At 38.3% G+C, this 13,412-nt stretch overlaps 1 protein-coding gene across 2 annotated transcripts in view; it reads right to left on the reverse strand.

The window, feature by feature from the left end:
- Positions 1-13,412, reverse strand: part of SPAG9 (sperm associated antigen 9) — a 105,794-nt gene that overhangs the window by 52,258 nt on the left and 40,124 nt on the right. For both annotated transcript variants that reach the window (XM_083353922.1, XM_083353921.1), the window contains exons 6-11: positions 11,653-11,860; positions 10,643-10,742; positions 9,805-9,926; positions 1,766-1,823; positions 314-466; positions 180-231 (exon numbers count right to left, since the gene is read on the reverse strand). In XM_083353922.1, coding sequence (XP_083210048.1) covers positions 180-231; positions 314-466; positions 1,766-1,823; positions 9,805-9,926; positions 10,643-10,742; positions 11,653-11,860 — 693 coding nt within the window. The remainder of the gene's footprint in view (positions 1-179; positions 232-313; positions 467-1,765; positions 1,824-9,804; positions 9,927-10,642; positions 10,743-11,652; positions 11,861-13,412) is intronic.

Here is a 13,412-nt window from a genome sequence, read left to right on the forward strand (position 1 = left end):
TCAGAATCTCTGTTTTACCCCCCCAAACAGACTACGTTACAGGATTGGCATACACAAGGAACCTGTAAGCTCACATTTCTCTACAATAATGCCACAGAAAACTAGGAGGATCGATCCAACCATAGCACTGTAAGAATAAGAGAAAACATAGATCCAATATTATTAGTATGAATACATACATCATCCTCTTCCTTTGCCTTTTGCCTTGCTTCTTCAGCTTCTGCACGGGCTCTAAACAAGATGAATTAATCAAATTAGTCCAAGAGTTTTTCTAGGAAACTCACTGTAACACATTCAAGAACTTTATGCTCACTTTCTAAGCTCTTCCTCCAACTCTTTATTCTTCTCTTCAAGCTTTTGTTTGGCTAGTTTTATAACTTCCAATTCTCCTTTCAGCACATCCTTTTCACATGTCAGTTCATCAACTTTTGCTATTAAGTCATTCTTCACCACATTCAAGGCATTTCTAGAATACAGATGTTTGCAATTAAATCATTTCTAACAATATTCAGTGACAGAAATAATGTCACTCATAGATAGATTTTCATCACAGAAACATATACAATAACTACATAAAATACATACAATGAATACAATATACAATAAGGAAAAATAAAAATTGGATTTTACTTTTTTATGATCTATTTGTCAACGCTGCTAACATCGAATGTTATTGCTTGACAAGAGATAAAGAAGTAGCCATTTCATATGTTAAACTTGTGTATTGCTTTAAGAGACTGAGTTTAAGGTTGGAAGGGGGGAAGAGGAGGATTGTACCTTCAAGGCCATCTGAAACAAAAGAAGATAAGACCTTGGCGGAGGGAAAATGATTCTTTAAATTAATTGGAGAATATGATTAATGACAAAATTAGAAAGGTGGAGAATTGTGTTTTAATTATTGTGCAAGGGGCAGAGATTTCAGATTCCAGCTTCCTTCGAGCAACTATTTGCCAATGTATTAGGCTGAATAAAGGACTTTTAAGGTAAACAGTGCCTCAGAGTCACTTGAAAAGCCCATACGTCAGAAACTTGACACTATTATTTTGCTAAGTGAAGCCAATATACTTCATAAAGGTCTTTTCAACAAAGATCTGGCACAATCCAATGTTCTGAGGTGCAAACCTCATTTCCAGTTTTTTGTCATCAACTATAATCATGAATATCATGCACAAATTGAATATTTGCAAAAAAAAAACTTCAGATGTGATAGGAAGTCACCTCTTATTGTTTGTACATAGGATATGATAATCAGAGTACTCTTAAAACTGGATGCTCAATTCTTAGTGCCTAACTAATTACATTTTTAAGTCAGTAACCCAGCAGCAATAAATATCATTATGTATTACAGAAAATATGATATGAATTTCAATAAATGAAAATCCCTTTTGGCTGTCCTGAAACTGCCAGTAAACAGAATGAAGCCACCTCCAGTGTTCATATTTCGAAGTCTTTTATAATTCTACAGCTCTATTAATAAAATATTTGTAGAACTGTAGAATTCTAAAAGACTTGGAAATCTATTCTATATTTATATACAAATACTTGTATTTATAGGATATTTTATTCATTCTACAACAAAGAAACACTACATCAATTACCATGTATCTTTCACAAAATTCCATGCACATATACATGTGCTGTTACACACCAAGACTTAGGGGAAATGATTATATGCTTTATCAGACAGCAACTTGTGGGCATGCAACATCGTGTTTAATTAAAGAAACAGGTTAGTGTATCTAAAAACGGAGGAATGATTACTCACTTGGTTTCGAGTAGTTGTGTATTTTCCAGAATAAGGTTTTCAACTTCACGTCCCATTCCTTTCAAAAACCGTAGAGAATAAACAAATATTAAAACACAGAAATGTGCTTTAACAACTACAAGTTTTAACAACTGCACTGATCAGCATATTCAGCAGGTGCTCTGGTGCTCACAATTCCACTGCACAAGTAAGAGATCTCATTAATTTCAGTGGAATTTTCCTACCATCTTATAGAAATGTGTACAGATTTGTATCCTCACTAAAATGAAAGAATTTCACAAGCAGAGAAGTTCTGTGATCAGAGCACTATGATCACAACTACTGATCAGAAAAGAGTTTTCAGATATAAAGTATTTTGCTCTTAGGTTGTAAATGAGCTCAGTATGAAATTCAGTTTTGAAACCCAAAGGAGCAAGGCAAAATACTTTCAGTCCAAGCACATAAAACAAAATACCGGTAAATTCTATTTCATTTGGTAACGACAGTAAAACAACAGAAAAACTTAGAACACTTTATATTATGTAATCTCGTAGTCAAGTAGGGGACACCACAAGAAATGATGAATGTAAGAAACTTAAATAATGGAAAGCCCTTGCAAATGTTCCTCAAATGAGACGATGCCTTACCAAAGAAATCATGGTCTTTAAAGCCCATGCATCCCATGAAGAGCAAAAGGAAGAAAAAATATGTAATGAGAACAGTAAAAATGAAGTACAGAACAGAGAAAGCTGAGAATTTGAAATATGAGGGATTTCAGGGTAAAGCCAGCATTGAATGGCTGCAGCAAGATATGTAGAACAGCAAGACAAACAGTTAAAAGAGAGCAGTGTCTAGATAAAGGATCCATCCAATCCAACCTCCCTCTTCTTAGAGCAGCTACCAGAGATCTCTCCAAAGATCACAACAGGCCTGAAAGGGAGAATATCCCACCCGCAATAAGGTAGTATTCAGAAATACTGTTAAAATCAGCTCACATTTCACTATCAGAGCTGATAATAACAGTCATTGCTACCTTTAATGCAAATGAATTTAGAAGTGAATTATGGATTATCTATCCTGTTTTGTTTTTCCCTCAATAACCTCCTTTAGGATTTTTTAAATGACTGAAGTGGTACTCTGTTTAATGAGATGATTCCAAGTAATTCCTTGCAAAAAAGCAGTCCTTATCAAGTCATTACAAACCTCATCACCTAAATCATGCTTAATTTTTTAAACGCTGGACTGCATTCCAATTCTTCTAAAGTGAAAAATACTTAAACCTTTTTCTTGTAGAACATGCTCTTAATCATAAAAGATTCATTTTTACTTCTATGCTCCATTGTATCAAAACCACATATATTTTAATGGAATGCAAGATAGAGAAGACTATATATTACTACAAGAATTATCTTTTGAAAGGGTGCAGTATAATATGAACATGTCTGATGTTTGAGTTTTAATTGGGACTTTTTACACAAATCTAATAGGTTAATCATTTTGGGTTGTTAATTGACATCCACATGTATTCCCATCCATATTTAATATAGGTACCGTAGTTTCCGGCGTATAAGACTACTTTTTAACCCATGAAAATCTTCTCAAAAGTCAGGGGTCGTCTTATACACCGGGTGCTGAAAATTTAGGGACAGGGCTGGCTGGAAAACCTGGAGCGGATCTCCCATTTAGTCTGCGCAGGGAAAGCGGGACCAATTGGAGAAGAAGCTGCAGTCTGTGATTTTTTACAGGCTGGGGTCTGGGCGTCTTTCCTTCTAAAGTTGAAGAGCAGCTGTAGTATATCCCAACTTGAAAGGCAGGTGGGGAAGGCAGCAGCCAGAGCAGCGGCTTAGCTCTAAGGACACATTTGACTCAGGAACTGGGCGGGCTGGCTGGAAAACCTGGAGCGGATCTCCCATTTGGTCTTTTTTTTAAAAAAAAAATCCCATTTATAACCTGCCCTTCTCCGAAGGCTCAGGGTGGCTTACAATTTAAAGCACAAATCAATGTGCTTAGCAATAGCCTTCATTCTGTGTATATGCCTGTTTATTAGGGCTTTCACCCCCCCCCCCAAGCAGCATTATTACAAAGTCAGCTTATTGCCCCCAATAATCTGGGTCCTCATTTTACCTACCTTGGAAGGATGGAAAGCTGAGTCAACCTTGAGCCTGGTGGGATGCAAACCTGCACTAATTGCAGGCAGCTGGTGTTGTTACTTAAGGCTCTGCGCAGGGAAAGCTTTAGAGTGAATTAGGAAAAGTGAAAAAGTGAATTAGGAAAATAGGGAACAGTTGCTGGAATTGGGTATGTGTAGTTTAACGAAGAGAAGGGTGAGGGGTGACATGATAGCAGTGTTCCTATATCTCAGGGGCTGCCACAAAGAAGAGGGAGTCAAGCTATTCTCCAAAGCACCTGAAAGCAGGACAAGAAGCAACGGATGGAAACTAGTCAAGGAGAGAAGCAACCTAGAACTAAGGAGAAACTTCCTGACAGTTAGAACAATTAACCAGTGGAACAACCTGCCTCCAGAAGTGGTGAATGCTCCAACACTGGAAGTTTTTAAGAAGAGACTGGACAGCCATTTGCCTGAAATGGTATAGGGTTTCCTGCCTGAGCAGGGGGTTGGACTAGATGACCTCCAACGTCCCTTCCAACTACTACTACTACTACTTATTATTATTATTATTATTATTATTATTATTATTATTATTATTATTATTATTATTATTATTATTATTATTATTATTGTTTAATCCACTTGCACTGTTTTATGTTTACATGTTTGATGACAAACAGCCTTATGTTTATAAGTGACAGTTTTTCTACTAAGCACCTGCATGTCATAAGCATTTGAATTAAAATTACCATATTAAAATCAAATCTGATGTTTTTTAATTTTTATTTGGTGTGCGTTGGAAGAGGGGTAGTCTTATATGGCGAGTATAGCCCAAACCCTATAATTTAACAAGAAATGTAGGGGGTCGTCTTATACGCCCAGTCGTCTTATACGCCGGAAAATACGGTAAAATAAAATAAGCTATTAATAATATATCTTACAAGATCCAGCAAAAGACTAATAGGAATATCAATGATTTTATTCTAGCTTTTGAAAAGCTGACTTCATAAAATGCGGGTAACTGTAGGAAAATGCATAGTACTACTACTTCCCATCGCCCAGTACGCTCACACAGAGAAGGCCTCCTCAGGGTACCGTCGGCTAGACAATGTCGGCTGGCGACCCCCAAGGGGAGGGCCTTCTCTGTGGGAGGGCCAGCCCTATGGAACCAGCTCCGCCCTGAGCTTCGGATGGCCCCAGATCTCCAGTCCTTTCGCCGCGGCCTCAAAACACTCCTTTGCCACCTGGCTGACCTGGACTGACAGGGATTTTAATTATGTTTTTAATTTTTAACTCTAATTTTTAATTTATTTTAATTTTAATTTTTATTTTAACTTCTGTATTTATTGTACGTTATTGTTGTTAGCCGCCCTGAGTCCTTCGGGAGATAGGGCGGCATATAAGTCCCAATAATAAATAAATAAATAATAAATTACTACATATATATGAAATGATGGAAAATGAGACTGATAAGTGCAGACAGTCCTAGCTTGACAACCAGTCTCTTAGCAACCATTCAAAGTCATGACAGACCCACTCCTCAAAAACTATTTATGACCCTGTTCCACAGTTTTGGCTGCTGTAGCGGCTCCACATTCACTCTCATGACTCTTATGATCCACCTCAGAGATGTTGCAGTGGCCTCCCCTTTATCTTCCCTCATCCTGCCCCACTGGGTCCCTACAGGACTTGGGCCTGTTTTCCAATTCCATCACCCACTGCACAATTATCTCTGGAAGATCTCTGGGGCTCCAGCCTCAAGTTGGGGAAGGAAGGCAAGCCATTCCATCCCTCAGTGTCCCTGGGCCCCAGAAGGGACCACCATTTTCTGAGCAGCCACCAAGGAACTGTGGCTATATCCAAATGGTAAACACTTCCAGCATGCAGCCATGTGTCCTAAGGACAAAACGGTATGCTCTATGCAGCACTGTGGAAAGCTTATGGCCCATTTAAAGCAGCAGCCGCTTCCAGGACACAGAGACATGGTCCAGAGATGAAGCAGTTTGCTCTGCTTCCCTAATGCACAGTGCTGCAGAAAGTTCTGTTAGGAAAGCACAAAAGACTGCTTCCACACTGGGCCGGATGACTATGTTCCAAAATTAGGTGCCATTTTGGAGCAGCTGCAACTCTACAGGTCTGGAGCTCTGGATATCTTTGAAAGGTAAGTGCACAATGGATGATGGGGTGGGGAGGAGAGGTAGAGCCTGGCAGGATGTGAAGCAGGCAAAAGGTCTATTGGGAGCCAGTATGGAGGGGAAAGGCCTGCGGGGACCCGGGGAGAGAGCAAGTCCAAGGGCTGTGAGGACCCCAAATGTTGGGAAGTAGAGCACAGAGTGTCTGAGGGAATGGGGAAAGTCTTGGGGAGTCTTCATCAGGTGGGCCTGGGCCTATGCTAGGCCTACTAATGCTTTCCCCCCTTCTAGATATTCCATGCTCCACTTAACGTCTATATCAGGGACAGCAGGAGGTAGGGTGATTAAGCAAGGTGAACTCACTTAATGATTGTCAGATTGTCACAACATGCGAAGTAATGGGACTACCTACGCATCATTTATTTAAGGCTTAAATAAAGCTACTATTCTCACCAAAAAACCTTGCCTACACTTCAAAGTACAAAACTTTAAATAACTTCTAGAGCAAATGGGCTGCCTGGTATTTATTATGCTTGTACATCAGAAATGTCCCTCTTGACTCAGGGAACAGGGAAATTCTTGCAGGGACAGGTATTCTGTGAGCACACTGCAATTGTGCAGAAAGCTAGTTGAGCAAGGCAAAAACAAGCTTTTGAAATTCTTATGCATTTAGTACAATTTATTTCAACATCGGATCTTCTAACACTTGACAAGCTGCCTGCACTATGGAAAAATATAAACAAAAGGACAGAAGTTTGCTTGTTTGATAAGACGCACTCAAAGTACTGCTAAAATCCATAGATTTAAAAAAAATCCCAGATTCTTGGCTTTCTGTATGGGAAGCAGAAACACTCTGTCCATTCTGTCAGGGTAGCATAATCACATTCTATTTTTATTTTATTTTTTGTCCTCCAACTAGCCAGTATGTAATTTGCACCCTACATGTTTCCTGTTCGCATAGGTTTCAAAGATTAGAAAACAGCCTTTTGTCCTGCATGAAGCTCAAACTCCTTGCCATGTGCTTATTCCCAATCATTTCTTCAAGGCTGATGTTTGCATTGGCAGAATTTGGATCAGTAACACAGAAAGGAAGACTATTTGTAATGAATGGTGAAAGTTTGGGTTTTTAGAATACTTCAGTTTCAAGGAAGGAACTGTTTCAGTTATGTAAACAACGCTTTTAACTGTTGGTATTCTGAGTAGAGAATAATTATCAGGCAAAATAAATTAAAAAGCACTAGGCAGGATAAAGACAAAACAAACTGCAAAACAGACATTATGAAAGCAACAGCCAAGAATGCTGAACTTCAAAACAATCACTTTCAAATATATAAAAAGGATACAAACCAGAATATTCTCCTGGGTACGCAGCCCAAGAGAAAGCAAATTGGAGAATCCCATTTAACTAATGTTGCAAAAGCATGCCAAAATACAGCACAGTAAACTACTAATACAAAACATTTCGTATAAAATGTGTTCCCTCAGATTACGTACAGCTGGGCTTCTGTACCATTAAGCAAATTGGTAGCCCTATTTACACATACTATCTAGAAACAAAACAAAAACAAATCTATGCTAAAGCAATTAGTACATGGTTACAACTGAGCAGTATTACAAAAATGATGGCATGCCTGTTAATCACCTTAATACTGCATCAGTGATCTATTTAAATATACCCTTAAAATTACCTATTTTGTTATAAAAGTGAAATTGTTGTGGTCTCTAACATATCCCCCTTTTTATGCTTCTACTACAGCCATTTCTCCTCTCATCAAAGTCGCTCCCCGCTTCCCTAAACAGCAATAACATAACTGAGACCATACTAATCAGGTGCCACTATGATGTTTATATCTATTATAAGATTACCCTTAATGGCTCAAGAATCTTATTTTTTTTAAAAAAAATGCAGAAACAGTATGGGCGTAACACAAAGTGACTGCTAGTGGAATGGGATAAGTTATAAAAAAAACATTGTCAGCATCTACTTATTCTTTTGGGGTTTTGTTTTAAGCAAACAGAGCCAGGGCCGAGGAACCGAATTACAAAGAGAAGTGGAAGAGAGAGAGAGAGAGAGAGAGAGAGAGAGAGAGAGAGAGAGAGAGAGAGAGAGAGAGAGAGAGAGAGAGAGAGAGAGAGAGAGAAAGGAAATGTAGTATTTTTCTGTAAGTAGAGATTTCTCTCCCTTCAAACTGACACAAAAATACACTTTCAAGCGAATAGAGGAAAGTGTGTTTCTTCACATGAATTTTGGGGTGGAAGATGTTCCTCCACCAAGAAATGTTTGAAGAAGGAACAACTCGCATATATCTCAGTTGTACAACAAAAGACATGTTACTTCAAAAAAATTCCTCTTGACATTTTAAGGCATGTTAAACATTTATCTCATTCCCTCTGATGCCATCCAACTCCCAATACATTGGGCATCTGACAATACACCAGGCAATACAGGTAGTCCTCGACTTACAACAGTTCCTTTAAGTGACCGTTCAAAGTTACAACCTCACTGAAAAAAGCGACTTATGACCATTTTTCACACTTATGACTGTTGCAGCATCCCCACAGTCACCTGATCAAAATTCAGACGCTTGGCAACTGACTCATATCTATGACCTTTGCAGTGTCCTGGGGTCACGTGATCCCTTTTACGACCTTCTGACAAGCAAAGTCAATGGGAAACCAGAACAACTGTGCTACTAGCTTAACAACTGCAGTGATTCAATTTTTTTTAAATTCCATTTATATCCCGCCCTTCTCCGAAGACTCAGGGCGGCTTACAAGCTTAGCAGTAGCCTTCATTCTATGTATATGCCTGCTTATTAGGGCTTTCATACACCCCCCAAGTGGCATTATTACAAAGTCAGCTTAATTGCCCACAACAATCTGGGTTGTTGTGGCAAGAATGGTCATAAAATCTGTGGCAAGAATGGTCATAAAATGGACTAAAACTCACTTAAATATCTTGCTTATACCAACATACATTTTGGGCTCAGTTTTGATTGGAAGTTGAGGACTACCTGTATAAAACAATATAATAGGAAATAACAAACTACAAAAAACAATCTAGAACAAAAAAAAAAGAAAAAGGAGCAAGATAGCAAACCCAGCAGACACCCCAAACCACCCATTAACTTCTAATACCCAAAAGAGGGGCTTCGGCCACCCCAGCTCAAAACTTGGGAGAACAACCAGATTTTTACAGCGGTCCCCACTTCAAGGCAGTAACTGTACTAATGTTAAAAGCACTCTTTTTTTTAACTTTAAAAGAGGGGGAAACATTACCTTCCCCATTAAGCATCTAGGAAGTCCTTTTATAGGTAAAAAGTTACAGATTTCCTAAAATAAATTCCTCCTTTCTCTTCTGCCTATTTTCCAGATTCCTCATCCGCATAAACAAAACCAGACTGGAGGAGGTGGGAGGGAGACTGAATTGTAAGGCTGAAAAAATGTAAAATATTAGGGATATTAATAGCAACCGAAAGCATAATGATGCAATGGCAGATTCAAGATAATCTCACCATTATGAAATAAACAAAATGGTCACCATCACTACCCACTATTTGAGCTGTAATTTTCCCAGATGATTGCCCAAAAGATGGGTTGCTAACGGGAACACTTTTTTTAACAGATAAGTGCAGGCATAAATATGATTTTATATTAAACATTTAAAGAGCCATGGTAAATAGTGAATGCTTTCAACTCTATTCACTAGGCGAATTATGTATGGAAATATCCTGAGTACTTTTTTCTTACAACTCTATCCATGAACTATTCTGTAAATTGCTTTCACCATTTCTAAACAATTTTAAAAAAATACTCACCCAGCAAATCTGCTCCTTCATCCACATCCCCAATCAGACCAGAGCCAGCAGAAGATAGTTCTTCAAAGAGTGATTCTGTATTACGATCAAATGCTTTGTTCTCTATGCCTTTGGTAGGTGTGCTACACAATAGAATTCAAATGTACGAGTGAGAAGAATTACATCTTTTTAAAAAGACTTCACCAGTCTACATCTCAGTGCACAAATGTGCAAACTTTCTAATGTAAATTCTGCTCCATAAAAAAATATGCCACAATTAATGGTTTATTATTTAAGAAAGCTAAAGCAAAATGACACCTTCAACAATCACCCTTCCCCCTTTCCTTTCTCTCTCTTTTCCTGGTAGGATGCAGAAATATCAAGCACATTAATCAAGGCACTATTTTCTCCTCCACAACACTGATGTTCACATGGTTACAAGCTCCTCTGATTCACCTAGTTTCTTCCAGACAGTTTTGTATCCACGTTGCCACCATAACAGGTTAGCCATTTTCATTTCTTTAGAGCCTCCAACCACACCCTGCAGTCTCTTCCTCTATGCTAAGCCCGTGGCAATGAGAAGCAGCGTAACAATCTGACATGTTACCCTTATGAGGAGATATTGAGAGATGGCTACTGCACATACTGTTTTGCCCTTCATGGTAGATCAAAGGTTTTTGAGCCAGAGCATCAATAGAAAATCTGAGTGCCACAGAATGCCAGAATGCTACTATTGACTGAAAAGTATTGATCAAGAGATTGATCGTATGCCATAATGACCACAAAGAGCTACAAAACTCTTGTAGTATTTGTATTTTTTCCTAAGATTTCCAGTGACTGAAAATTGCTGGCTAAATACCTTGAACCTTTATATCCACTAAGATCTTTATCCATATCCAGCTCTGGAGTGGATTCAATGATTGCCTGAACTTCAGATTTGTCATCATTTTCATTAGATCCTTAAAAAAATAGGTAAATATTGTTAAAAGCAAGGATTATGAAATAGAATTAAAGGCAGCATACATAGGATCTCCCCTAATTTTATTCTCAAAATGTAATCCTGTGAATTAGGTAAGAATGAGAGAATGACTGGCCCCCATTGACACAGTGAGCTTCATGATCAAGTAGGAATCAAAATTTAATTTTGCCTGGTCCGAGTCGAACACGTAAAATCATTACACTATACCAGCCAATGTATCAATGCACAAGATTATTAGTTTCAAAAATTAATGATCACTTCTCACAGACCAGTGGTGGCGAACCTATGGCACGGGTACCAGAGGCTGCACTCAGAGCCCTCCCTGTGGGCACCCGCACCATAACTCAGAGGTGGCAACTGCCCTCTTCAACCAGCTGCCCCACACAGGTGCCCCTCCCCACGAGCGACATTGAGGTGACCACACCCACCTTGGCCACACCCACCCAATCTTCCACACCCACCCGGCACCCAGCAATAAATAAGTGGGTTTGGGGTTGCAGTTTGGGCACTCGGTCTCTAAAAGGTTCGCCGTCACTGTCACAGACCATCTTTTCTAAATGTGAAAAACTTTAGTAACACGTCATGTAGAAAATAATATTTTTCCAGCATAAAGATCCTTAAACGTGAACAGTTTAGTCTTAATCATATAATAAATCTGAGAGCAGTTGTTATTTAATCTCATAGTCTGTAAATACACTGAGGCATGCTTGTGATCAATAAGGCCACCTTCACATGACTTTCCTGCTGCTTTCTGTATGAGGATGTCTTGCTAGGAGGAATACAAGTAGCACTCTAAGTATTTATTAATTCTGGAACCTGTAGGCATACTATGGATTTTAAATTACTCAAACTATTAAATTACTCAAAATGTGAATAATCTAGCAACTTACCAATAGATACATTTCTTGTTTCCTGGGCTACCTGCACTTCAATGTGCTTGCTTATGTCCAATTTCTGGTTCCACGAATCAGAATTCTTTGCAAGGCCTTCCTTGTCTTCATTCAGGGGAGACTCGGCAGACGTAAGCACATCTGAAGCAGCAGTTAAGATTGGTGTAGTAGATTTGGACCCTGCTTGGCTAACATCAGAAATTTCATCCTAAAGCATAAATAAGTTCGAAGTAATTACAAATTTATGTGGCATATCCCCTAATCCTGGATTAGTACTTAATTAGTTGAAGCCTGATAATTTACTATGTTTTCTAGCTAAAAGATGCATATCTATTTTTTTGCAAAGGCAATTTCACTTTAAAAAAATTCCTCTTAATGGAGATGCCACCCAGTTATATTCAAGGTACCAATCTCAGTGATACAAAATACACTTTTCTCATGTTCAATAATACTTCAATACTACCATAGTAGTAGTAGACCGTAGACTTAAGCATTTTAAGTCTTTTTTAAGCCCTTCGAGGTAGTCCAGACAAGAAGCACAACTATGAGTACCAACACTATCTTTATCATACGCTTACATTAACAGAAACTTGCAAGACTTATCCTCCTTTTTACTCTCTGGAAAACTAGGAAAGATCCCTTCTGAAACGCTTCCTAGCCCCCCTCCTTCTGTGGACTGAGAATTTTTTTACATGGTAGTTGCAATGTCTGCAGGTCTTCTTCCTGTCTCTCAAGATCATTCCCACATATCATTCCATAAACCCACCTAAGGTTTACCTACGTCACTTACAAAGCTTCATCCTCTTCAACAATACTTTCCTTCAGGAGGCCTCTATCCTATTGCCAAGGGGTTGAACTCCTCACTAGCTATACACCCCTTTGTTCCTAAAATTTTTATTCAGCTGTTCAGTGACTGGCATTGCTAAAACATATTACAAAAGCAAGAAGGGAGGTAGAAATCATGGGAATCAGGCTTTCTTTAAAAAAATTGAAACAATATTTTATTAGCAATAGCAGCAGTTTACAGAGTCAGCATATTGCCCCCAACAATCTGGGACCTCATTTTATCAACCTTAGAAGGTTGGAAGGCTGAGTGAACCTTGAGCCGGTGAGGATTAAACTCCTGGCAGTGGGCAGAGTTAACCTGCAATGCTACATTCTTACCATCGCGCCATCACAGTTCCTATTTTACCAGTTTGCCAAAGGAAATGCACAAGAAATATATGCCCATGAGATTTCTTTTTCTCTTTTGCTTTCCATAGCAAACTATATGTTGTTAACATCATTAGACTAATAAGTACTAGATTAAGGTATACGTAATTTTGAAATGTGCAGATTTAATCAGTGCATAAGTGTTTAAATAATTTAAACACTTTATATATTGCCTTATGCTACTTTAATACTGCGCCATTTAATTTACATGTCATACATTCAGACTATAAAAACAGGACACCACCAGCTACAAATGGGTAGTCATATAAAATGAATGAATGAATAAAATAAACTTTTCTGTTTCAATTAACAATATATTCCAAGCCTCATTCTTCCTCTTGGTACAATGAATATTAAACAAATTAAACTTTTTATAAGCCACCTGAGCAAAAATTTTCATCCATTTTAACTGACATTAGCAATTTGTATCAACAGCTAAGTAATACTTATAATTTCCTTTTGTATTTCAGAATGAAAGTGTACCTAAATGGCTAAGAATTCAGGTACAAGCACCTCTGAACACACGTCTCAGGCTGAGAATTTGTAAT

The sequence above is a fragment of the Vipera ursinii genome (assembly GCF_947247035.1).
Source record: "Vipera ursinii genome assembly, chromosome: 2".
Taxonomy (NCBI): Eukaryota; Metazoa; Chordata; class Lepidosauria; order Squamata; family Viperidae; genus Vipera; species Vipera ursinii.